Source organism: Rhodamnia argentea, chromosome 7 (assembly GCF_020921035.1).
Source record: "Rhodamnia argentea isolate NSW1041297 chromosome 7, ASM2092103v1, whole genome shotgun sequence".
NCBI classification, from domain to species: Eukaryota; Viridiplantae; Streptophyta; class Magnoliopsida; order Myrtales; family Myrtaceae; genus Rhodamnia; species Rhodamnia argentea.
In genome coordinates this window covers 1570403-1594640 of record NC_063156.1, presented here as the reverse complement: position 1 = coordinate 1594640, position 24238 = coordinate 1570403, and the positions used below count along the sequence as shown (strand labels likewise).

Genomic DNA, 24238 nt, shown 5'->3' with positions numbered 1-24238 from the left:
GACAGACCGAAAAAAGGAAAATTCATTTGAATTAGAAGCACGGGCTCGTAAAATGCATTGCTAGTGGTATCGTGGTAATTCTACTTTGCCACTTATTAATCTATGCAATTAAACCAACACTTTAATGTGTTTACCTCACTCGAAACACTATCATGTGGATTCTTTCGTTGATAAAGACTTGTCGAAGGATTAGGATGGTGAGCCCATTCGCCCTTTTTGTCTCGGTGGACCATTTACGTTAAATGGGGTCAAATTCAAGCATTGCCCGCCAAGGCGCCAATTATGTAAACAGATCCATGGAGACAGTTAGGTCAAAATGATCTAGAAGTGCAGAAAGTCCCAATTAAGTGGAAAAAGAAGAAGTTGACACGAGTCATGTCTCCCACTCGTGAGTTGTGGCACACGTTCCATCAAAAACCCTTTGGGCTAGAAAGTTAAATAAATATAATACCTTATTGAAGTACAGTTAACAAGTGCCTTTGTGGAAATTATGTAATGACATGGGATTTTCTTGACGAGTGTCTCGACATATTTAACGAGGAAATACTCAAATTTTCAAAATATTGATCGTTCGCGTCACAATCACAAGATTAATCAATAAATTGAAAAGTGCATACAATTCATTATATGTATGACATGCGAAACGAATCCTTTTATCTATTGATAGCTCTTCGTTAGTTGATCCAATACCAACCTCACAAGAATGCTAAATGAGTATGCATTGCGTAAATTTAACAAATACTTCTTGATTGGTATGTGGGGCGTTATTTCAAAATGAATCATTTTAGGGACCACTTCACCCGGAAACACATTTGAATCACACAAGGTTGTGAAAAATGGAACAGGGTAAGCACTCAGCAGGGAAAAGTGGTCGGTCCCCACAGGCTACCAATCATTCCCCTTTCTCTTTTAAGTCCAACTTCATCATTTCGACTTTTCATTTTTACGAGCGTCCTTTCACCTTTGGTGATCAGAACCCAAATACCTAAAACGAGCATTGTACGTAGCAGGCAACGTAAGAACAGTCTCGATCCAAGAGAGATTCAACCCGCTTCATGTTTTCGTCTCCTTTCTTTTGTATGATGGCTGGAGCCGAGAACCCATATTGGACTCACCAGCATCCGTCAAATGCTATGAATTCTCACGCCAAATTCATCTTCTTCGGGCGGGAAGGCTGGAGGTGAGTTCACGAGGCTTTCAATGCTGCACAAACATGTCGAGTTTCGTCACTTAACCTTCTAGTTGTTACGGAGTTCGAAGATCTCGTTTCCAGATTGATCTGAAAGAACAGACGATATTTGCACCAAGTAGAAACCAAGGTTATATCGCCTTACTCTAAGCACATGCCAGTGTTGGTGGCTTTATGACAGATAAAGAGGCCAAGGAAGGTAAAATGGCTTGCTGCTCACAAGTGACCCAATCAAGATGAAGTACGAAGAAAACTCATACAGTCAACGTAAACCCAGAAAGTGGACAGCGGCACCATTTGCGTCTTGAAGTGTCTAGACTCAAGAATTTCAAAGTCTGCAGGGATTTTGCACTTGTTGCAGCTTGCCATTCTTCTAGCAACGAGTCAATGACTATCAAGATGAGTTTTCTGCGGGCAATTTCCCACCAGGGATCGTCAAGATTGACAGATATATAATAAAGTTACATCAATTGACAATTGATCGCCAATATTTATTTGATGAGAAGAAGCTTGGATCAATCAAAAGAGAGAGAATTTTACCTCGTCACATGTTTGGATTGGGCATCCTTGTCAAGTCCACGTCCCAACTCCTTGAATAAAATTACAATCCGACTTCTGCATTTAGTGACTGAATCGATGGCTTGTCCACGATAGCAGAGCAGATGATATATACACATAGCAAGATAGGCCATCCACGACGATCAGAATGGGCAAATAAAGACTATAATGCTACTTAATGAGCCACATGTAGTATACATCATTTCCTGGATCATGTGCTAGTAAGCAAGAATTGGCAACGGGTCATGACCTTCAGTTCGGATTCATGAGAAAGAAATTGCGATAATCTAAAAATACATCCAGGAGTAAACATACACATAAATTAATCAATATAATATAAGGGAAACTCCAGCTTTGCACGGTTCATCATATGTGCCTGCTTAAGAAAGGATGACAAAAGCCATCGGCACGGATGTCTGTGTCGGAGCATGAGCTAAGAGCTATCTCCCTTCGTTAGTGATTAACTGAGAGAAAACTTGGGTTGTCGATATGTCAGAACTACCATCACCGTCATCTTCTCGGGTCCTCACATTGCTGGATGGAATTCTGGGTACATTGCCGGCAGATGGAAGCTCAGAATCAATCACATCACTATCTTCGTGAGGCTCTCTGGCCCGACCATTTTCCTGAAGCTGTAGTGCATATTCCAGATTCCACAAAACATCACCCATGGTTGGCCTATCGATTCCATACTCGGCAAGACATTTCTCAGCCGTTTCTCCATACTTCTTCAAAGAGCTGGGTTTGATCTGTCCAACAAGATGAGGGTCCACAATTTGTAAAAGCATTCCCTTCTTCTGCCACTGCATTGCCCACTCGGCTAAATTCACCTGCTCCCTCGCGAGTAATGGATCAACGGCTGGTCTAGCGCAAAGCACTTCAAATAGTACAACTCCAAATGAGTATACATCTGATTTATCTGTAAGCTGCTGCCTTCGGAAATACTCTGGATCGAGATAACCAAAACTACCCTTTACACCAGTACTCACGTGCGTCTCATTGAGGCAGGGACCAGACCTTGAAAGACCAAAATCAGCGACCTTGGCGACATAATTCTCATCGAGTAGAATATTGGTTGATTTGATGTCGCGATGAATTATCCCTTGTGCTGAACCTGTGTGAAGGTAGTGAAGGCCTCTTGCTGCGCCAATGCATATTTCAAGGCGTTGCTTCCAGGACAGATGCGGAAGTCCTAATCCATACAAGTGGCTTTTCAATGAACCCTTCTCCATATACTCGTACACTAATATCATTTCCGATTGTTCTTCACAATACCCAACAAGTGAAACAAGATGGCGGTGCCGGATTTTCGATAGAACAGTTATTTCTGTCTGGAATTCAGGAAGACCCTGCCTGGATCCTGGCACACCTCTCTTCACAGCAACTTTTGTGCCATCTTTAAGAACACCTTTATAAACCATTCCAAATCCGCCCGAACCGACGATTAAATTCTTGTCAAAGTTGTTGGTTGCCAGTTGTACATCAACAAAAGGTATCCTCAAGCCGAGGTATCCATTTGCGCGTGGAGAGGTGTTGAGAGTTCCTACGGATGTTTTGCTATGTGAGCTGCCTCCATAAACACGTAACTGTGTCCAGGCGATACTTCCTGAAGGCCTCCGTTTCGGTTTTTTCTTCTTGCACTTCATAGCCAGCAGAATTGCCACTACCAACATAAGCAAAACAGCAAAGCCACCAACAGTAGCACCCACAATCACCCAGACCTTTTTCTTCTGTGATCCAGAAGGATCACTCACAGAGCCCAGCATCTTCATTATCTCAGCTCCATTCAGAATAGCATTAATTCTCATCGTGCTGCTTAGATCAGAAGGGCCAACACTTATCTGCATAACCCCCGATCTATCGGAATCCACAACAAAGTCGATGTAGAAAGGAGAAGCAAGCACGTGATACGTAAGAACTGACAAATCCAGGTTATTGTAGGCAGAGTCCCCATTTATATACACATCAAAGTAGAGTTGATTAAGAGCACGACTGACAATATCGCAGAAATGCAGTCGGACCAAGTACCTACCATCATCTGAATCCACAGGAAACTCCCAGGTGATATTAAACTTCCCGCTCATAGTTGAATTATCCCTATTCATCTGTTGAGCAGTCATATAGACGTTATCTGGAGCTATCTCGGGGGTGGCACCTCCATTTTGGTAGTTTGGCGGGTCGGTGGCCACCGCACGTTTTGCAGCTGACTTGAGGACCAGATACTCATCATCAGGGATCCAAGTCCTCCACAATGTATCATTGAATGGAGTCAACTTAGAACCACCGACGTTTATCCTATGAATTGTCTCTAAAACCTGCGATGACAAGTTCTTATACTCTTGGGTCTCAGCGGCCGTAATCAATCTAGCGCCCAGATCAATAATGAAGTTCTCTGGAGCTGAAAACACCTCGATCGCATTAACAAACCCAAAAGCAGAACCACTTGCCGGGCTAAGCGCTATTTCAAGAACCCCTTCCTTAATATAGACGATGAACTCTTTGAGAACAGTCACTTTGGTGCTAAAATCACTCAAGACCGAATATCCGTCGACCGAAACGCCGAAAGTTGCAACCTTCAAGTCAAAATTCTGAGCCACGAAGGGAGAGAAGTGGAAACGTACCAAGTGAATGCCACTCTTGTTGATCTTGAACTCATAAGACGAAGCACCAGTGAAAACTCGCGCGGTTCGGTAGAGGACCGACGAATTCGGAGGAGGGTTTTGGTCGGCGAGCGAAATGGACTTGTCCTTCGAGAGGAAAAGCGAACCGGGCCTCGCTGAATCGCCCATGAAGACGCGATTCTCGAGGGAAGCGTTGGTGGGCGAGCCACAGTTGAGGAGGTAATTGTCGGAGGGAGCGAAGGGCGACGAGAAAGGCATGAGAGAGAGGAAAGCTAGAGCTCGGAAGAGCAGCGCCTTGCTGTCCATGAAGATGACTGGGTCGCAAGGAGTTCGTTAAAGCAGAGCAACGAATCGCGGAGCGCAATGAGAGTGATCTTGAAATGGAGGATGATGGGTGGATAAATTCGCAGGAGCTTGCTTTTGGGCGTTTTGCTCGTTTGGACTTGGAGCGAAGTGAAATAGGAAGAAGAAGAGAGTGCAATTTTGTCAAACAGGAGACACTTTTGACAGTTACTCTCCGCTTTTACATGCTTCTTCAATTCTGGGCAGGTGACTCATGGCGGAATCAAAAGAAGAAAAAGGGAAGTGAGACTAAATTAGCCGTAAATTTTATGTAAAATAATAATTTGATTTTTAATTAGTTCAGGATAATTTATAAATTCTTCTTAAATATTTACTATGTCTTTTTATTTGAGCAAATAATAAGTTGGACTGTTATTTAATGAAATGAAACTTTTCAGTTGAGTTAAGACTTGTAAAATGATGGATCATCGCCACATCCGACCATGTGACCTAGAATTTCTTTTTTCTTTTTTTCCCATATTCCTGTCTTTGTTTTGTTTGTCGTGGGCATGTCAGTAAATTCCGTTACCTCGAATATTTACTGACCTCGAATTAACAAAACAGATGACATTAAACTTCTTAATAGAAAGGTTTTTCTTGAACTGAGAAAAACAAGTTTAGATTTTGAGAAAATAACTTGTCCAAAACTACCAGACAGATGAAAATTAATCATGAAATACATTCTCTTTTGTCATGAAATTTTTAGAGAAACAAACAGAGCCTAAATGAATATAACGGGTCAATACCATCAACTATGGTTAAGTGAATATCAAAAAGCGTGGCCATTCTTGTTTGGCCGCTCCTTGGAAGTAATCTTGGACGGTGAAGTGCGAAGCGGTATAAAGACAGCAAGACTCCAGTGCATGATGTCTGTATCCTGTAGCTTTACTAGCATAGAGACATCCTTTTCCGGGCACACGTTCTTAATCGCTTGTAACGCACGAAATCCACCGTCTCCTCGCCGACTCTTGGCTGATTGGCTTTCGAAACATAATCAGATCAAAAACCGAATTTGGGTGTCGAGATCTTGGACACGCGGCGCCGACCGAAACAGTTTGTATCGCGCTAATCCTACAGGTCGCGAAGGCAGACTTCCGACGGCAAGAATCCCTACCGGGATGCTGCGACGACGTCCAGGGGGCGTGAGATTGCCCGAATTCCAGCCAAACTAAGAGGGGCTGCTTCAAACGTACAGGTGCTCTGCTTTCTATTCCACCTACTCTGTTTGTTCACCCGTGAATGGAGGGAGGGAGGACTCCACTTTGATCTTTTCCCCCAAGGCAAACACAAACAAGGAGGCTGGCGAAAAGGACCGAAAACGACGTGGGATCATATTCTTTTGTTTTCCCCCGCTTTCTCGTCTCGCGGATAGCAAAGCTGTCTCCAACACAAAGCTTTTGGTCGACGCGTTCACATTGCAGGAATGGGCTCAATTATTGTCCGCGTGACTCCGTAATCCATTGCGTTTCTGTTTAGATCTCCACGTCATGATTTAAGAGTGTTGGAAAATATGGTTAAATATGTTTGAATATGTTCGAATGGGATCAACAACAGCTCGTGCCTTTTTCTAATTCCACAGAGGATAAAAAGAAGAGTGTTGTAAGTCAGTTTATTAGTTAAAAAGATACTATAGTATTTCAAAATAGTGAATGGGTAAGTAGGCTAGACCCTATTATATTTGCGTGAGGATGCGCGATTATTAGGCGCACTTTGCACGCTTGCATGGTCGCGGAAAATTATTGACACTATCAACAATCATTTTTTTGTCTATCCTTAGAAAGAGTTTTAGCACGCCTCAAACTTCAACAAAGAAGACGAATGGTCCTCTTGAATCATGGGATTGTACATCTTTTGCTCTGCTTTTTCCACCGCCTCTTGGGTGATTGGGTACCAAACTCAGTTGACTTGTTCGAGAGGCAGTGAGAAACTCGAACTCAGGCCAATTCGTCAAAACCACATGGCTCTTGGAACTTTGATCTTTGCTCTCGCTTCCTAACACGGGTACGTACACACACCTTAGAGTCACGAGTCGATTGATCAAACGTTTCCTTATCCATGGAGATGCCGTTTTGGTGGTTCATGGTCCTTCGAGCTAGAAAATCACTGGAACATGATATTAGCATGTGGCCCATGTTCGAATTGATTTGTGGGAGTCGACATCAACCAACATGATGTTCTCGATATCCCAACAAAAAGTTCGCATGTATTTATGAGGAAAATTATCAAAAAAGTCCTAAATCTTTTTATCGAGTCAATTCGATCCTAAACATTTTGTATTTATGTCAATTCAATCCTTTCAATAGGTACTAACGTGGACGCCAAGATCGAAGTGGATAATTTTTAATAATATTTTTAATATTTTATAAAATTATTTTCTATTTAATTTTTTTTTTCTTTTTCTTTCTTTTCCTTTCTTCTTCCTCGAATTGGTCATTGGTGAGACTAGGGCCGATGAACTCGGGTGAGCTCGCCCCTGCCCGGTGTTGGCAAGCCCGGCAAAACCGACTTGGAAAAATGGCGTTTTGAAGTTGTCTGCTACAATTACCCATCAATGGAAGACGAATATTAACCTCTCGTCGTTGGGCAAGGCCGCCGAGCGTCACCATCGCTAGTGGTAGGAGGGACCGAGCTCGTCGGTGACCGGTTCAATGAAGAAGAAAGGAAAAGAAAAAGGAGAAAGAAAAGAAAAATTAAAAAAAATTATAAAATATTAAAAATTATCTACGTTAGTGCCGGCGAACATTTGTGTCAACTTGAAGGATTGAATTAGCATAAATATAAAAGGTTTAGGACTGAATTGGCATAAAAAAATATTTATGATTGAATTGGCACAAATGCAAAATGTTTAAAACTAAATTAGCAAAATTAAAAGGTTTATGACTAAATTGACAAAATTAAGAGGTTTATGACTGAATTGGTAAAAGTGAATTAGGTTTATGACTTTTTTGACAAATTTTCTTGTACTTATGTTTTGACGGTCATTTTACCTTGTTTTTAATCTAAATTGGATCACTCCTCTCGATGTGCATTATGTGATTGGATTTATTTATCTAAATAAGTTAGTGCTGTAATAGTGTCATGACGTCATCATATTAATCTTTTCGAAAACACCTAACAAACGGCATCAATTAACACGCTTATGGTGTGCCTCGAGAGCGCTTGTCGATATGGCAAATAGTCATGCGACCTCAAATCCTCTTCTTTCTTCTGGCATTTTGATTGTTATGAAGGCTGGAGAGGGACGATCAGCTCTAGCGGACTCTTCGCGACAAAATGTTGAGCTTAATTCATAGTTAGTCCGCATTACTCGCGATCCAAATGCACAAGAGCGGCAAGCTTATCATTGCTATGATATCTCTCCGTCACAGCTACACATTAAAACACGTGCACAAGTTGCTCATCATCATCCTTCGCTATATGTTGATGACCCCGATCAACCCGCCCATTTTGGTTACTTGGCGCCGTCTTTGCTCGGGCTAGCTCAAGTTTGCCCTGGTTTTTTATATCTTACAGTGATTTTTTTTTTTTTTATGCGAAGAGGATTGGAATTGGATAATACCCGGCTCGTCTATTTCAAATCATTCATTTTTTTGTAAAAAAAATCAAAAAGTGGAGTTGGTCAGGCCCGACCAATGGACTAGTAACAGTTTTCCCGAAGCCCCGGTCCGAGCTGGTCTGGCCCGCCCACGGATCGCCACCTGTTCAACGTCGACTTATCGTTGTCGGAACTGGCCATTGGCTTTCCTTTTTCTTTTTTTGCTTTTTTTGGTCGAAAGGAACTGGCCATTAAAACGCGCCGTTTAGTTAGCAAACGCCGCCGCTGCAAAAAACCAAAAAAATGAAAATAAAACTGTATAGCAATAAGGTTCTTAGCTCCGCGGACCCTACAATATCAAAATCTCTTCTGCACTCCCAGGGTCTCAAGCTTTCAAGATCGTCGATCGTCGACTCCTCTCGGTGCTCTTGCCTAATCACCTCGGTCTCGTGTCACTGTAAGCTCATCGAATTCATCGCTAATCTCTCTATTCATTTCTTCCTCTGGTTTTGCCTGATCGGTTCTGCGATCAGATTCGTTGTTTTTCATGGGACGCCTTCGCAATCGCGTTGCAACGTTCAAAAAGTCTCAATTTTTTCTCCATTGCATCGTCTAATTAGTTCCCGCATCTTCTGGTCGTTCCCAGAGACGCGTAGGTTTCTAGGGTTTTGATCGCCGGCGCCGCTCCCCCCCCCTCCCCTCTGACCAGGTGATGTGGGTGTGAATCTGCTTTGATGTCTCTCTCTACTCGTGGAACTCGTTGTTTTAGTTTACTGGAAACGCCATTAATGTTCATGGCGGCGATTGCTCAGTGGCAATTATCTCGCCAATTGCGGCATAGGTTGTTAGGGTTGGCGTCCTTGCCGGGTTCATTTCGTACAGTGCCTAAGACGTACAACGGCGGGACGCTCTTTGGGCGCTTGATTTTCGTTAGCAATTAGCGTTAATCATCCTCTGAAGCATCTCCAAGGAAATATCACGTGTCTTGTATGACATCAAGCTGAGGCGGCGAGCATTTTCGCACTCCCATCCAATTACAGCCTGACGCATATATACCGGCATATTCTGATTTGTGGAACTAAGCTTTTGGAACATTTACTTTATGGTCATCTTCCCTCTGTCCCTTCCTCGGAAAAAAAATTTGGTCTACGTATCTGTTTGCTTCGAGCCAGTAGGAACTAATGACGCAGTCTCACAGAGTACTGGGAAGGAGTTAGACAAAGGCACAACCGGTATGTAGATGTTTAGGAAGCCACGACACCCTTCCAAAAACTAACCTTGGGGTCAACGCTTAGTTTTAGTTCCTTGCCATGAATAATTGAGTGCGTTGAATAAAACAAATGACTAATGATCATTCTAGTGTACTTGCTGTATGCTTGTGAGTGTGTTAGTGTTATTCAAACTGCCATAGCATTTTTTTAATGTAGCAAAATGTTGAACTGCTTATAGTGGTTTGGACAGGCACAGAATCCTCTGAACTCTTTATATATATGTTCACATTCAGGAGGATCCGGTCAGTGAAGCTCTAGAAGTTGTTTCTGTTCCCCTGCTGCGAATTTAACTTCTGCCCGAATACGTTGCTTCATCATGGTGAGAAAATCTCCTAATTAATCACACGTTAACATATATTCTACAGATTTGGCAATTGTTGTCTCACTGACAATTGCGTGACAGAAATTTGACTTCATTTGAAATTTGGGATGGTTTAATGCAGGACCCTAACAGATTCACTGATGACAGGTCTGAAAGTAGACTCTATATTGGCAATCTTGATTTGAGGATAACAGAGTAAGGAAATATGTGGTTGTTGATGTTTCTGATGTTTTTACAAGCTACATGAACAACTTGATAAATGAATGGAGATATTTGTCTTGTATCAGGGCTACTCTAATCAAGATGTTTTCTCCCTTTGGGAAGATTATATCAGAGGATTTCCTTTGGCATACTCGTGGCCCAAAACGTGGAGAGCCAAGAGGCTTTGCTTTCATTCAGTACAGTAGCAAAGAGGTAAGTTGCTGCTTGTCATGTATTTCTGTTCGGAGCAGTATTTGATTGTCCTATTTAAAGTGAGCATGCAGGAAGCTGAGCTCGCGAAGGAGAAGATGCATGGGAAGTTGGCCTGTGGCCGCCCTCTAGTTGTCCGTCTTGCTAGTGAGAAGTATCTGGTGGATACGGTGGAGAACTCGTCCAAGGTACGAGGCCACCTCGACAAGACTTGCATATCTGGTAGCAGTTCCGGACAGATGAGTAAGAGTGCTAAGATAGCTGCAATCAAGAGCAAGTTGAAAGCTTTGGAGGAAGAGAACTCCAATGTTAAGAAGCAGAAACTAAGCTGACCATGTTTCATCGCAAATCGAGCTGCATTAACTACATCTCAGGAGGCCAACGCTCCCGAAATAGGCGGGGGCCAGTTGCTGCCATCGGGACTCGCGATAAGGGATGTTTTTGGGGTTGAAGGTTGGAACTGGATGGGGTTGAATAGCCGTGGTGGGTTTCAAGCAATGTGACGTAGCGAAACATTGACAATGTATATCCGGTGGTATCGGTGATTGTCGTAAATCCTGTGGCAGATACTGGATTGATATTTACTGGATTGATTAATTCAAGAAATTTCGCTAGCTCTTTTCGCTGCTTTGTATGTCTACAAACTTTCGATATTGTCAGATCTTGGAGGCAACTAGTTATATCGCAGGTCCTTTGGTGTCACCATAGTGGCTCTAACCGGGATTGATCTCTCTCTTTCTCGCTCGCTCGCTCACTATTGTGTCACCATCCGGCATGTGGAGGCTTTTTTTTACGCAGCCGATCGACTCAGTCAGTGGTTTTCGATTAAAATTGGTAAAAAGGACTACATTGGCAAATTTTTAAAAGATTTAAGAATAAATTGAAATATTTATGACTAAATTGACTGTTTGTACAAGTAATTTTTCATCTTTTATGTTTTATCCACGATAAGACGTTGACTTTTTAACGCTGGCTACTGCATAACTAAGCAGTGCATTCTAATTCTACTGCATATAATAAAATCTATTAAATCGATGCATAGAAATCTATCTGCTTTGATAAGTGATTATATTGGCCTTATTTCTTCCCATGCGAAAAATTATACAGGGTTAAAAATGATGTAATAAGTAAATGTACTCGAGATATATTAAATAATATTTTAAGGCATTCCTGTAAGAAAGCAAGCACGCCCTTGTCATGAAAACAATTTTGAGAAGAAAAACCTCCATTTTATTTTTATTATTCATTTATTTTGCGAATATTAACTCCGCTGTTGTTGTCTGTTTGTCCCGAAATGTAGGCAGCTTCGCAGCCACTGCCATCACGAGTGGAAGTCCCGTCACATTCGATCACGCACACTCCTCCTGCGAAGGCCAGCAGCCTCTGCTTCTGACTCGCGTCAATGGCGTCGCGATGCTTGCTCTTGCAGCTCCCCGCTTCGCCCGCTCCGTGCCCCGACCTCCGTCAACCGCGTCCTCCTTCACTTTCCCGCCAAAACCCGATCACCTTCTCTAACGCGATCGGCGGTTCGAAGCTGCTGCGGTCCGAGCTTCCCACGAGGAATCGGAGCGAGGCGTCTCGCCGCTTCCCCCGCGTCGGCGGTCGGGGCCCTGACTCGATTCGGGTAGTGACGGTCAGATCTCAGTTGAATTACCCTCTCATTTCGCCTCACGATAAATGGGGCAGCTGGACTGCTCTCTTCGCGGCCGGCGCTTTTGGCATCTGGTGAATCCTCGTTTGTCTCCACCCTTGCATTTCGCTATTTCGTATGTCTTTTTTTTTTTTAATAAATCTTTTTGGGTGGTTTGTTGGAAAAATGTCTGCTTGGAAGTTGTAGAGAAGTTAATACACTTTTCAATGAAAATGCACAAATTTAAGGTGACAAGAGATGTTTGTGCTTGTGCCGATGGTGTATAGTGGAGGGTGTCTGCAGAATTTCACTAGAATATATGGCATTTTTTGGTTGTTTTTTTCCCATCAGTATGCTAGCAGGGGAATGCTCAAGCTTAGCTCGGCAATGCTAACGAGATACTTTTTGACCTCCGGAAGTAGAGACCATTGTTTTCTCTTGTTCAAATTTCATGAAATTGATAGACAGCTGAACATAGTTTCATGCTTTATGCTTGTACTTTAGTCATGATGAGGACTTTGCTAATTGTAAGGTCCGAGAAGACCAAGATTGGGAGCACTTTGAGTGGGGCCCTGGTGAGCACTTTGGTTGGTCTTGCCGCCAGCAATTTGGGGATCATTTCATGCGAAGCTCCGGCTTATAAAGTCGTATTGGAGTTTCTACTCCCTTTGGCTGTCCCCTTGCTGCTGTTTAGGGCTGACCTGAGCCGCGTGATCCAGTCTACTGGGAAACTTCTCTTGGCTTTCTTGCTTGGATCAGGTATTCTATGTTGACATCCTCTTGTATACTATTTTGCTTACAAGTGTCGATGAACTATCTATTTTACGATTAAGTGCTGTTGATCGTGCATGATGTAATGCATTGTACTCTATTTGACGTTGCCGTAAATTTTATGAACAACTGATTGTTAATTTCACCCTGCATATTCATGACAGTTGCCACCACGATTGGGACTGTAGTGGCTTACTTTTTGGTGCCAATGAGATCACTGGGGCAAGATAGCTGGAAGATAGCTGCTGCACTTATGGGAAGACATATTGGTGGAGGTAAGCCATAGTAAAGCATAGAAAATCAGCATGCTTTTGTTGTTTCTTGAATTAACTTGAACTTCCTTCTTCAAATAAAGTTTTCCTTTCAGTTCCACTTGTAAATCTGCTTCTTGCTCCATGACAATGAGGGAAGCAAGTCAACAACAGCAAATGATTCTTTATTATGATTGTATCTGAGTTCATTTGTGACAAGGAGAAGTTTGTTACCACCCCAATTTCCAGCTTTGTTTGTGTCATGAATAACACTTTAATGAATTGTCTCCTTGCATAAAAGAAAATATGTCAGCAAAAGTTATTTCAGCATCTCTACAATGTTGAATTGCCGTATCATATTTTTCCATGTTGTCAAAGGCTTGTAATGGTCTGCCAAAGGTTTTTTGTTTTTATTAAGTTATAGAAAATTCGTCATTGACTTTTTCAATCCACAGCTGATGATCATTTTTGCACCTTGTTGTCTCCAGCTGTCAATTATGTTGCAGTAGCTGATGCTCTTGGTGCTTCCCCATCAGTTCTAGCTGCTGGGCTAGCTGCAGATAATGTCATTTGTGCAGTTTATTTCGCTACATTGTTTGCATTGAGCACAAAAGTACCTCCAGAGTCTTCATCTGGCGATGGTGGGTTGAATTTATTTTATTCCGTTATTACATTTACTAAAAGAGAAAAATCTAAATGTTAATGATAGATGTAAAAATCTTAACTTGATATAATAAAAGGGTTGATTAGCTTTGTTATTGCCTAATCTATAATGCCTTCTTAAGTCTGAATGTTTATGTTTATGCATAATCTATACTGGGAGGGATGATCACCCGATAATTTGGCCTCTTGTGCAGGAGGAGATTCTGTAAATGGTGCTCTGGACACAGAATCAGGACCTGATGACAAGCTACCTGTTCTACAGAGTGCTACAGCCATAGCTGTGTCCCTTGCCATATGCAAAGCAGGAAGTTTTCTCACGAAATATCTTGGTATTCAAGGGGGTAGTTTGCCTGCCATAACAGCTGTTGTTGTTATTTTAGCAACTCTTTTTCCTACTCAATTTGGCAAGCTGGCACCATCCGGCGAGGCTATGGCTCTGATATTGATGCAGGTGAGTTGTTCTGCAGCGCTTTATGTTTCTTAATTATTGATAATAATACTGCTCTAATGTTTGTCTTCAAAGCCATTATATATGGCAGACAACATGTGTATGAAAATATTTAAATTTAGAGTACCAGAACCAAAAAAAAGTAGAAAAGGAAGTTAGGCAATTATCCATTATGGTACAGGATATGTTTACTTTTGCCCCTGAAAGACTCTTCCGTTCCATTCCAACCAAATTTTTACTTGACAACCAATGGACAATCTCTAAAGTTTCAGTCCTGCTTGTAGAATTCGCCCCAATTTCAGCCCTCAACTGTTTCAACATAATGGCGTGTTTCAATTGATTTCAGCCTGCTGAAAGTGAATCTGAAAAATTATAACAAGCACTCATTTTTACTCATCACAATGAATAAAATGGTGATTCGCTGATTTTTCACTGTTTGCACGAGTGACATCAATCCATCTGGGAATATCAAGTAGCCTCAAAGTTTTACCAATCAACCTTCCTTGTTATCAAGCTATCACTTTACTTTTTTTCAATACTCTTTTCTATACACGAAAAATCCTTTGAATGATCACCTCCGTTTTTCCGAGAGCTGCTGTGTGAACTTTCAGTTTATCAAGCTTCAGGACTATCCTCTTTTTCCCATTGCCTGAAGGATTTTTTTGACTGTTTGCATTGCTTCTATGTCAAAACCAGGTGTTCTTCACTGTCATCGGTGCAAGTGGAAACATATGGAGTGTCATCAATACAGCGCCTAGTATATTTTTGTTTGCCTTTGTTCAGATTACGGTCCATCTTGCTGTGATCCTTGGATTAGGAAAGCTATTTGGCTTTGAGCTGAAGCTGTTACTTATTGCTTCAAATGCGAATGTTGGTGGCCCAACAACAGCTTGTGGAATGGCAACAGCAAAAGGGTGGAGTTCTATGGTCGTCCCCGGGATTCTTGCTGGAATTTTTGGAATTGCAATCGCCACTTTCCTGGGTATTGGTTTTGGTGTATCCTTTTTAAAATTCATGTGAACTGTAAATTATGTAGCATTCATATCAGCTCCTGTTTAAAATTCCCAGATCAAATGCCAATTTATCTCCTCTCTCCATCAACTCTGCGACTTCTAGATGTAAATAAAATAACTCTTCTTCTGCTCATATTCCAATTTCAGTTGAAAGAACTTATGCCCTACTTTATCTCACTTTCTAAGAAGGTAAACTCCATGCTCATATGGGGATTGAATTCCTATTTATTGGGACAAGATCATGAATCAAAATCCACTTCCTACTTAACACGAAAGATGAAATGCATCTACTAAGTAACATGGCGATTTTGTTAAATATTGCCTTCCTGAGAAATCCTTCGAACGCCTGAATTGTATAGTGGATGCCCAATGCATCTAAAGTATTAGGGATCCTTTAAGAAAACTATTTATATGAAAGGTAACCAGGAAGATCAAGGATTCTTACTTCAGCATAGTGTTTGCAAGCAGCCAACGCTGCCTGGACTGTGACAGTTAAGCAATTCCAAATGTAATACGCAAAATCAGCACGATAGTGCCCAATATATACCCAGGAAAGGTTCGCTTTGGACCACAACGAAAATGCAAAAAAGAGCCATCACATGTCTGACCCGTAAAACATTTAATACTTAGAAGCTTCAGATTTTCTACCTAATATAGCATTGAATATAAGAAATTCAATGCTTCAGCAAGCATGGTGTTTCCATCAACATGCAAAACAATTGTGCCAAACACATCCTTGATTCCCAGGAAAGGTTCACTTGGACCACAACAAAATGCCAAAAAGAGCCGTCACAGGTCTGACGGTAACAACATTTAATGCAGCATCACATTTCCTTCTGCCATACCGAACTAAACCCAGCTGGGGATTTTGTACCTAATAGCATCAAATATAAGATGTTCAATGCTTCAGGAAGCTTGGTGTTTCCATCAACATGAAATTCACCATGTCCTGGTCCTTCCTGTGCATACCAATATTTAGTGATTTTGGACTGCTTGGCGGCTGAGGGGAGTCAAGTTCGCTTGACAGCTCATGTTTCGGATGAGATCTGACAGCGGAAATCTGCAGCTCAGCCATCTGTTCATATTGCAAAAGCCTTGAAGGGCTCTCACGCTGCAGCAGGGAAAATAATGCCCGCATAAAACTAATGTTCCATGTTGATAACCACCACAGACGATGAAAAATAAACAGGAAGCAGCAAAAGAAATTAGTTGTTAACGGACCTTCAATCTAGTGCTTAGTGGAGACAGGCAGGGAGAAGAGACAACCTTGTTGCGAGAACCTGTAAGGAGGACATTAATGAGTTCTTGAAATAAGGAGGAGTACTAAAACGTTAAAAACCAAGCCAATAAACTTACTGAGTCTGAGAGTCTCCAGAAAATGGTCCATGTCAATGGCAATGCTCTGCTGTTTTATACACTCCTGGTGGTTGTGAAGAAATTGTTCCTCGGCAATAAAACCAGTATCAATTGGTTCCTCTGGTAGAACGTTCATCTTCACGGTCTTCTTTGACACCCTGGATACATGGGGCTTTGCCGAATTAGAAATATCAGAAAGTACTCTTCTGCTCCTTGTCTGCGCTTTGTCCGAGGCTTTAGAAGTACTTCTCTTTTTGGTTAGATCACTTGGGACCTTGGAGGAACCAATATCTTCATTAATCAGAGCGAAACTTTTCAAATTCTGTTTCTTGGACACCTGGTTAAAAGAAGGCTTCCCTGCATTTGACAAATCACCAAGAGGTTTTCTTCCACCATCCCCTCCTTTCTTCTGCACTTTAATCACTTTAGAAATTTCCCCTAAAGAACCTCCTGAACGATTAGAAACACGAGACCAAATAAACCAGGAGATTGACACAGAAACTTTACACATGAGAACCAACAACAGAGTAGAAATTTACCATTGTAGTTAGCATTGAAGTTCTGATCTAGAATCAACCCACCACGCCCTGAAGCCATTGTAGTCCTTATATCGACAAATTTCAGATCTGTACCTTACAAAATGTATCAAAATTACAGAGACAAAACTTATTAGAGTAGACAAGTGTAACAAAAAATCTCTCCAAGTCCGCTCATAAAGTAATGCATTGACCAGGAAGAGTTAATGATTATGTTTGCAGCAAAGCGCTTCCACAAGACGGATTACGAGTTCGTGTGGAGGAGATAAGCTAGGAGAGGTCCATCAATTTTGCTTTGAAGGTTAAAGATCGAGGCTTTTGAGAATGCATCTGAATTTCTTAGACACCACAATCGCTACAACTGTAGAAATTTCGAAAAACAACAACCTATCTTGAACAGATATGCACACCGATACCAGCCAACTACAATACATTCTCGGAAAGAACAGATGAAGTCCTCGAATCGCCTACAGCAGAAAAGCCAAAATCTCTTCAAAAACCTAGAAAGTTCTCTTCGTCGGTCGAAGAATTCCTAACTTCACGAACAATATCCATTTCCCAGTTTCTCGAAGATGAAGACAAAAATAATAGAGAGAGAAGACGTTTCGTCGCCACATTCAGACTTCCTATTTATCGACAGATTAAGCGCTAACATTCGCCCGATTTCTCGAAACCCTAGCACAGCGCGAACACATTCACAAATTCACTGAAAAGAACGACGGAAAAGAAACTCACGAAGTGTTTCAGTGGAACCGATCTCTTCGATCCGTTTCTCGAGGAAGATGAACTATCGCGCGATTTGGATTTCTGCTCGGCGATTCTCGCTTTTTCACTGCGATTCTTGTGAGATTTTAGCGTCGGAGTTTCGCGAAAGCGATTCGAGATGTTGCACTTCTCCACATATATGCAGTTTGCGAGGGGCGGAGGTGGAGTTCCAACGGTAACTTGTCTCCTTTTACGTTATTACCCCCCAAATGATGGCACAATTACGAAACATATCGCAGGATGGTTTATCGTCCGTATAAATTTCTGGGGCTGGTGAATTTTTGGCTTTTACTTTTCCTGATTATGTTTTTTTCCCTCCTCTTGCCGAAAGTACTTGCATGGAACAAAAGTCCATTGACGATCACAATTGAAAATTTTACGAAGCTAAGAATGTCCATAAAATTAAGGATTTTGATATTTATTCACGTGATTCACATGGAATATATTTGACGTTTATCTAGACAACCATTGAAACTGGAAAAAAAAAAAAAAAGATTTGAAGTGTTCTTATTTTTTCAAATAAGAGCATGAATTGGATCTTATTTCAAATAAAAGTTTAAAGTTCTCCAATTATTTCAAAGAAGGGTATAGCTGAAGTGCATTTTTATCTTTTACTTTTTGGAATTTTTTTTCCTTTTTCTTTTTACCTTTTCTTTTCTTTTTTTCTCCCATTTCCGGGTCATTGCCGACGTCGGGGGCGAGGGTGGCCTTGCCTTCGCGAAGGTAGCCCTCGCCGGTGTCGGCCTTGGTGAGGGAAGCTCTAATTTGGCGTCGGCCCAAGCAAGGGTAGCTCGACGCTACCCGTGCGAGGCAGCTTGAGGTCGGCAATGGCGTAGGGAGGGGAGAAAAAAAGAAAAGAAAAGAAAAGACAAAAGGAAAAAAAAATTAAAGGACGAAAATGCCTTTTAGCGAGATCCTTCTTTGAAATAACTTGAACACATTTAAAATAAAATCCACTTTAAACACTTTTTAAAAAAAATGAGAGCACTTTTAAGTCCTTTTTTAAAATTTTACCTTAAAACTACTGAGTGTTCTAATTACACTTGATCACCCTTCGTGATCACAAATTGATTTATACCGGAGTGTTCTAATTAATCTATAATGCAAGTTTGCAGCTTTTAAAACAATTAAATGTTGATTATTTAAATGAAAAGAAAAAAAAGCTTGCTAACACATTCTTCGTTAACTAGCTACATATTTCCAAGTTGACAATATGCTACAGTAGATTACGTCCTGCAAAGAATCGATCGCTTGGAAACTAGACCCAAAGCCAAAGGTGACGAACCGGTGTTCTCGGATCACCTGCCGATCCCAAGTCCTCCGTGACCAACGGTCTAAGCATCCTTAACCCTTGACAAATCTTGACAAATCTTTAAGTACATTGTACGTGAAATTTACCAACCCAACTACTGGCCCGAAGGTGGAAAAATTCGAACGCGATTCAGCATTATATCGGTCCATTACAAGAGCCCCCACCTAAAATCTTGAAAACATTGGAGTTCCAATCTAAGAAAGAGATACATAAAGACTGACATTCAAGTGCACCCCGAGAAACTAAGTGACAGGTGATGGAAGAACTAAGGCGGGTCCGGGACTTCTTATGATGCAGGAGCAGCTTTCTGTTTCTTCGGCACGCGATAACCGCCGACGACGCAAGCATGGTCTCGCTCAAAGGGCTCGAGAGTAACTTGCTCAAAAGGCTTGAACTGTTCCGCCTGGAGTTTCTTCACTTCCTGGGAGAATACTATCTCGGCTGGAACGGTGGAATCAATACAGTTTGCCTGCAAAAACAAGCACAACCCGAAGGAATGGATTACACCACTTCTCATCAATGTGACATTTCTAGTGTTTCTTCTTTCCAAGTGGATTGGTTTTCACGCACCCTCAACTATGAGAAGATCATTTCCGAGGCCACAGCTTGTGTCCTAGACTTGCAAAAACTTGCACCAGCTACTTGTTTTAAGATTGAAAGAATTACAAATAAAGTGATTTAAGAAATATAAGTGTGACCAACAGTCTTCTAATCCAACAAGCTACATCTCAAGACCCACGTGCACATCTCTGTCCAAAGAGAGAGAAAGAAAGAGAGATATACCTTAATTGAGATGACAAAATGACCTCCAGCCTTGAGGAAATATGATGCATTTAGAGCCAAAATTCTCGCCTGAGATGTAACAACAAATCATTGAACATCGCATATAACATACAGACAGCTCCTAGTAAAGCCCTTCAAACGGAGAGAAAGGATATCCAAATAACAGATTATAGAACTTGCATTTCTCTCCCTCCAAACATAGAATGAACACACTTCATTACCCAGAGCTTGAGTATAGTGCAATAAGTGCTTCAACAAGTCATGCATTTGTTTTCGTAGTTAATACTTAATGGTAAACAGTCAAATGCAGAAAGACCACCACGCATATTTTCAGAGCAACTTTTATCATAAGTACAAACAAAAAGACCTTCTGGTGAACAGAGAGGTAGATCAAGTGCATCTACACCACATCATAGTAAGTCATGCCATTGCAGGCGCGCTTGATCAAAATTAATAATAAGCACACGATCAATCTGACAATACACAATAATTTGAAATTTAGCATATGCCTGGATAATTATCTCATTAAGATCCCCAGCCTAATGCCTTAAAGGCAACATAATGTACACAACTCCGCTATTTTTGGCGAGGACAGGCTAACCGTATCAAACAAGCTTAGAATAGTAATCTGAATCAACAATTTGTCAAAAGGACAACTACATGAATAAGGACCTAATCGTACTTAAATTTTTTTGAAGAGGCACATTGTAGTTGCTGATGGTAACATCAAATAGTAATGTACACTATTTGAATGGCGAACCTGATTTTCATAAATTTTAAGCTTCATACACAAGAAATTTTAAGCTTCATACACAAGAGAGACAATTTGAAAGGTTAAACTCGGTAATGCATCACCCAAACTGGCTTGAAGGGGAATCCGAATTTTTCATCAAATGCTTTGTAATAATGCAGTACAGGGAGTAGGCATGGAACTTACGCGCCCGAACGCATGTGATAAACTTGTCGTCTTTAAGGAAAAGAAAAGAAAAGAATATTCAAAAAGTTATTCAATTTTGAACAAAAGAAAAAAAATTATGGAGGGAGCCAAAATCAAACATGCATCAGAAAACTCGATCTTGCATCACCCACGCTGTCTTGAAGGGGAATCCGAGTTAATTCATCATGTGCATGAGTTTCCCTCTGGGTGAAACACCTTAATGAAAGAATCTGATAGTGTACGTTTAGCATAGCAATGAACAAAACTGCAGTTACAGCAGTATAGCTATATATCAAACAAAAGATAAATCACAAAACCAAGAAGGAAGTTTCTGTGAATCCAAGTTTCTCATCAAATGCTTTCTAATAACGCAGCACACGAAATAGGCATGGGTTTACTGGCCCGAAGGCATGTGATTAACTTGTCTTTAAGGGAAACAAAAGAAAAGGAACTCAAAAAGAAAATCAAATTTGAACTAAAGAAAACAAATTATGGAGTGAGCCAAAATCAGACATGCATCAGAAAACTCAATCTTGCATCACCCATGCTGTCTTGAAGGGGAATCCGAGTTAATTCTTCATGTGCATAAGTTTCCCTCTGGGTGAAACACCTTAATGAAAGAATCTGATAGTGTATGCTTAGCATAGCAATGAAGAAAACCATAGTTATAATAGTATAGATATATATCAAATAAAAGATGAATTACAAAACCAGGAAGGTAATTTCCAAACAAGAGGTCATCTTGTTCATATAAAAAGGAGTCTCACAAAGACATGAACAAAGAAAAGAAACTTCATGGAATGAATTGAAGCAGAGAAAGGTAAAACAAAGGCTGCAAATAAATGCATTGATAATTGTTATCAGAAAACAAAAGAGTAGAATTCACAGAATCTACTTCAAGAGCATCAAAGGTAATAGAGAAATAAGTTAATACAAAGCATATAAACAAAACCATGCAGTAAGTAATCCAGAAATAAAGGTAGGATGTGTGATGTAGGATTTTCTTTCAGTGGTCCAGATGAAATCCTGCATCTACACTTCGGCAAGGAAGACTTCCATAAGCAAAGACAAAAGTCAATACCTGATCGGGTTGAGCAACATCGGAAAATATTACATCCACCATTCCAACCAACATACGGTACTTGGCTGGATGTCTAGCATCTTCAATGATTGGAATAACGTTGGTTCTCTTCTTTGCCATGTTGACTAAGTCCCTCCCACTTCGATGGGAGAACTCCACGGCATACACCACTCCAGTCTGCCAAAAGGAACGCAAGACAACAAGTCAGTTATCTGGTCATTTTCTAAAAGAATCATTCTTCCACCAAACACACCCCCCACCCCCCCCAACCACAAAAAAACGCGGGGGGGGGGGGAGGGCAAAAAAAGGACCTACAGGGCCAACAACATCGGAAACATGAGATACTGTGGTCCCAGAAGCAGCTCCGAGGTAGAGAACCCGAGCACCAGGTTTCTGAATTTGATAACAATGAATCGTGATCAGTGATAACGAAGAAGCTACACATCATAGATACGCCAGAGAAAAAGGAAAAGAGATGCTCACAATCCATATCTCATCAACCCCACCAAGAATGGCAGCTGCCAGCTTTGATCGGAAGGGGTTCCACACCCTATATTCCACTTTACTGCCATCTTCATTCTAACAAGAGTTCAAAGAAAAAGCAATTCAGCTTACTAATATGTCTAGGTCGCTGAAAGAAAGAATCTTACATATCATGAGATGATAGTCAAAGAAAATGAAGGAGATCGACATTATTAAGCTCCTAAAATCAGAAAGATCTGAACACTAAAAAATTGCAACAGCAGCACCAGAGTTTACAAGTAGAAGTCTTTTTTTTTTTATAACCCTGGCAAAAGGAACTTCACACAAATCAAAAAAATAACTCCAAGCCAGACCCTCCTCTACTAATCAAATTCGTGTAGCACAAGTATACATAGCCAAAAAAGCTTTAGCATTCTTAGAACCATTATGAAGGCTTCATTTGTTACGTGACAAATGAATAATTTCAAAAATATTTTCCTAAAAATCATCACTTGTATTGCTTGAAATAATTAAAAAATAAAAATTGATTATGTTACCAACAACAATTTATATCTTAAACATTTTCATGGACAATGAAAATATTTTTTGTTCATTCTTTGTAAAAAAATCATTTTTAGGAAAAGTGATTAATCATTCATTTTCCAGATACGCGGGTCGTTGGCCTTTTTTTTTCTCAATTTCTTTTTTGGGATAAATCAGGAGTTTATCAGAGGATGCCTAGCAATCCCTAGCAATTTGAATAAAAAACATATTCACCTGCACAGAGACTCTCTTCTCGTTATAGACAGCCTCTCCAGGGACCATATTCTTTGTAACAAGAGCATCTTCTTTGCCCTTAGCAATGAACACCCCCTCATGTCTATGAGGCTCGACCACAACTCTGCTTCCACCTTTCATCCCGCCCCTACCACCACCACGTCCTCCTCTTCCACCGCGACCACCACCACCACCACGTCCACCACCACGCCCTCTCATGGCACTACCTCCGTCACGACCACCTCTTCCACCTCCACCTCCACCTCTCCCTCTTCCTCTCCCTCCATCACCCCTTCCGCCCCTAAATCCTCCGCCGCCGCCACGACCTGCAAAGACCGAATGAGACCATTCGTTTAATATATATATAGGGGCTCGAATACCATGTTAAGGTCTCAGAATAAAAGTGAAAAAATAGCACATTAAAGGCCAAAACATAGCACAGGCTGCAGCATAAGATCAATCACCATAGCTGAGAGGCTGATGGAACTGACTCATCCCCAAGCAGAAAACGTTAACCTCGCACTAAATCCGGTACCAAGAACTTAAGAAGGCAAGCACCCAAACAGGATCACGCATTTCACAAATGAAACAGCTCAAAAACCGACAAGAACTAGTCCGTAATCAAAACTTAGTATCATCCTCAGTTGCAAAAACAGCTCAAAAACCGACACGTGATTCTCAAATGAAACCAGTGCTAAACTGCGTTCCCTCCATTCCCCACACGATCGCGAAAAGAAGGACAAGGCGAAGAATACCTCTCTGAGGCGGCCTCATCTTGGTGATAGCTAGCTAAACGAGACTAAGAAGAGCTGCTGGTTTCACTTCAGCTGAGAGAGCTCCGCCGAGGAAGAGAGTTTAGACGGTGTCACAAAGTTCCGGCTCGAGAGGCATTTTATTGGGGGAGAACGAGGGAGGGTTTAGGGTTTTGGGCGAGGCGACCCAGCCGCGTTTGTTCGAGATCTGAGTTGAGGGCCTGGGAGTGGAAAAAGCCCAGGTCCAGCCCAAAATGTAGAAAAGCCCATGAACGTAAAGTTGGATGTAGCTTTTTGGGCCGAGCGGGAATCGTTCGCAAATGCACCGAAACATTCTCTTGCGGGGGCCCGCAGTGTCTCCTCTTCTAAAGTCTGTGCTTCTGTTCAACGTTCAATTTTACTTGTGATGTCCGCAACCCAAACACCCAATCGCTCCACTCAGGGAATACTTT

At 41.4% G+C, this 24238-nt stretch overlaps 5 protein-coding genes and 3 non-coding genes across 12 annotated transcripts; 2 read left to right on the top strand and 6 right to left on the bottom strand.

The window, feature by feature from the left end:
• Positions 1 to 1598: 1598 nt before the first annotated feature.
• Positions 1599 to 4871, bottom strand: LOC115744710 (probable receptor-like protein kinase At5g24010). Its single transcript, XM_030680032.2, has one exon. The coding sequence runs from the start codon at positions 4672 to 4674 to the stop codon at positions 2188 to 2190; it is 2487 nt and encodes an 828-aa protein (XP_030535892.1). The 5' UTR covers positions 4675 to 4871; the 3' UTR covers positions 1599 to 2187.
• Positions 4872 to 9578: 4707 nt separating this feature from the next.
• Positions 9579 to 10863, top strand: LOC115744009 (probable RNA-binding protein 18). 2 transcript variants are annotated; one of them, XM_030679084.2, is made up of 4 exons: positions 9579 to 9835; positions 9960 to 10033; positions 10126 to 10252; positions 10324 to 10863. In XM_030679084.2, the coding sequence occupies exons 1-4, from the start codon at positions 9833 to 9835 to the stop codon at positions 10579 to 10581; spliced, it is 462 nt and encodes a 153-aa protein (XP_030534944.1). In that variant the 5' UTR covers positions 9579 to 9832; the 3' UTR covers positions 10582 to 10863. The 2 variants fall into 2 exon arrangements, with proteins under 2 accessions (XP_030534944.1, XP_030534953.1); XM_030679093.2 differs by lacking the exon at positions 9579 to 9835 and having other exon boundaries at positions 10019 to 10033; positions 10313 to 10863.
• Positions 10864 to 11508: 645 nt separating this feature from the next.
• LOC115743996 (uncharacterized membrane protein YjcL) lies at positions 11509 to 15202 on the top strand. Its single transcript, XM_030679065.2, has 6 exons — positions 11509 to 11974; positions 12412 to 12638; positions 12815 to 12925; positions 13390 to 13542; positions 13759 to 14015; positions 14709 to 15202. The coding sequence occupies exons 1-6, from the start codon at positions 11652 to 11654 to the stop codon at positions 15030 to 15032; spliced, it is 1395 nt and encodes a 464-aa protein (XP_030534925.1). The 5' UTR covers positions 11509 to 11651; the 3' UTR covers positions 15033 to 15202.
• A 330-nt stretch (positions 15203 to 15532) lies between these two features.
• LOC115745746 lies at positions 15533 to 17809 on the bottom strand. 4 transcript variants are annotated; one of them, XM_030681331.2, is made up of 5 exons: positions 17653 to 17809; positions 16921 to 17007; positions 16382 to 16819; positions 16247 to 16305; positions 15539 to 16136 (listed from the first exon to the last, which is right to left on the bottom strand). In XM_030681331.2, exons 2-5 carry the CDS (start codon positions 16976 to 16978, stop codon positions 15924 to 15926), a joined length of 768 nt encoding a protein of 255 aa, XP_030537191.1. In that variant the 5' UTR covers positions 16979 to 17007; positions 17653 to 17809; the 3' UTR covers positions 15539 to 15923. The 4 variants fall into 4 exon arrangements, with proteins under 4 accessions (XP_048138950.1, XP_048138949.1, XP_030537191.1 ...); XM_030681315.2 differs by having other exon boundaries at positions 15546 to 16136; positions 16382 to 16831; XM_048282993.1 differs by lacking the exons at positions 16921 to 17007; positions 17653 to 17809 and having other exon boundaries at positions 15533 to 15859; positions 15908 to 16136; positions 16382 to 16914.
• A 1266-nt stretch (positions 17810 to 19075) lies between these two features.
• LOC115744113 (rRNA 2'-O-methyltransferase fibrillarin 2-like) lies at positions 19076 to 23942 on the bottom strand. The gene is made up of 7 exons (XM_030679215.2): positions 23790 to 23942; positions 23035 to 23360; positions 22279 to 22374; positions 22111 to 22188; positions 21796 to 21972; positions 19778 to 19846; positions 19076 to 19463 (listed from the first exon to the last, which is right to left on the bottom strand). The coding sequence occupies exons 1-7, from the start codon at positions 23806 to 23808 to the stop codon at positions 19281 to 19283; spliced, it is 948 nt and encodes a 315-aa protein (XP_030535075.1). The 5' UTR covers positions 23809 to 23942; the 3' UTR covers positions 19076 to 19280.
• On the bottom strand, positions 20598 to 20676 carry LOC115746247. Its single transcript, XR_004016010.1, has one exon. It is a non-coding gene; the product is annotated as a small nucleolar RNA snoR60 (small nucleolar RNA).
• Positions 20835 to 20907, bottom strand: LOC115746233. Its single transcript, XR_004016007.1, has one exon. It is a non-coding gene; the product is annotated as a small nucleolar RNA snoR60 (small nucleolar RNA).
• LOC115746243 lies at positions 21229 to 21301 on the bottom strand. The gene has a single exon (XR_004016008.1). It is a non-coding gene; the product is annotated as a small nucleolar RNA snoR60 (small nucleolar RNA).
• Positions 23943 to 24238: the final 296 nt, after the last annotated feature.

Coding starts and splice junctions, on each gene's coding strand:
- LOC115744710 (XM_030680032.2), bottom strand. CDS start 4,674: ATGGACAGCAAGGCGCTGCTCTTCCGAGCTCTAGCTTTCCTCTCTCTC.
- LOC115743996 (XM_030679065.2), top strand. CDS start 11,652: ATGGCGTCGCGATGCTTGCTCTTGCAGCTCCCCGCTTCGCCCGCTCCG. Junction 13,543..13,758: donor AGAGTCTTCATCTGGCGATG/GTGGGTTGAATT, acceptor CCTCTTGTGCAG/GAGGAGATTCTGTAAATGGT. Junction 14,016..14,708: donor TGGCTCTGATATTGATGCAG/GTGAGTTGTTCT, acceptor TGTCAAAACCAG/GTGTTCTTCACTGTCATCGG.
- LOC115745746 (XM_048282993.1), bottom strand. CDS start 16,892: ATGTGTAAAGTTTCTGTGTCAATCTCCTGGTTTATTTGGTCTCGTGTT. Junction 16,306..16,381: donor TCTGGAGACTCTCAGACTCA/GTAAGTTTATTG, acceptor TCCTCCTTACAG/GTTCTCGCAACAAGGTTGTC. Junction 16,137..16,246: donor CACTAAGCACTAGATTGAAG/GTCCGTTAACAA, acceptor TCCCTGCTGCAG/CGTGAGAGCCCTTCAAGGCT.
- LOC115744009 (XM_030679084.2), top strand. Junction 10,034..10,125: donor CTTGATTTGAGGATAACAGA/GTAAGGAAATAT, acceptor GTCTTGTATCAG/GGCTACTCTAATCAAGATGT. Junction 10,253..10,323: donor TTCAGTACAGTAGCAAAGAG/GTAAGTTGCTGC, acceptor GTGAGCATGCAG/GAAGCTGAGCTCGCGAAGGA.
- LOC115744113 (XM_030679215.2), bottom strand. Junction 21,973..22,110: donor TTTCCGATGTTGTTGGCCCT/GTAGGTCCTTTT, acceptor TCCTTTTGGCAG/ACTGGAGTGGTGTATGCCGT. Junction 19,847..21,795: donor ATGTTGCTCAACCCGATCAG/GTATTGACTTTT, acceptor GTTACATCTCAG/GCGAGAATTTTGGCTCTAAA.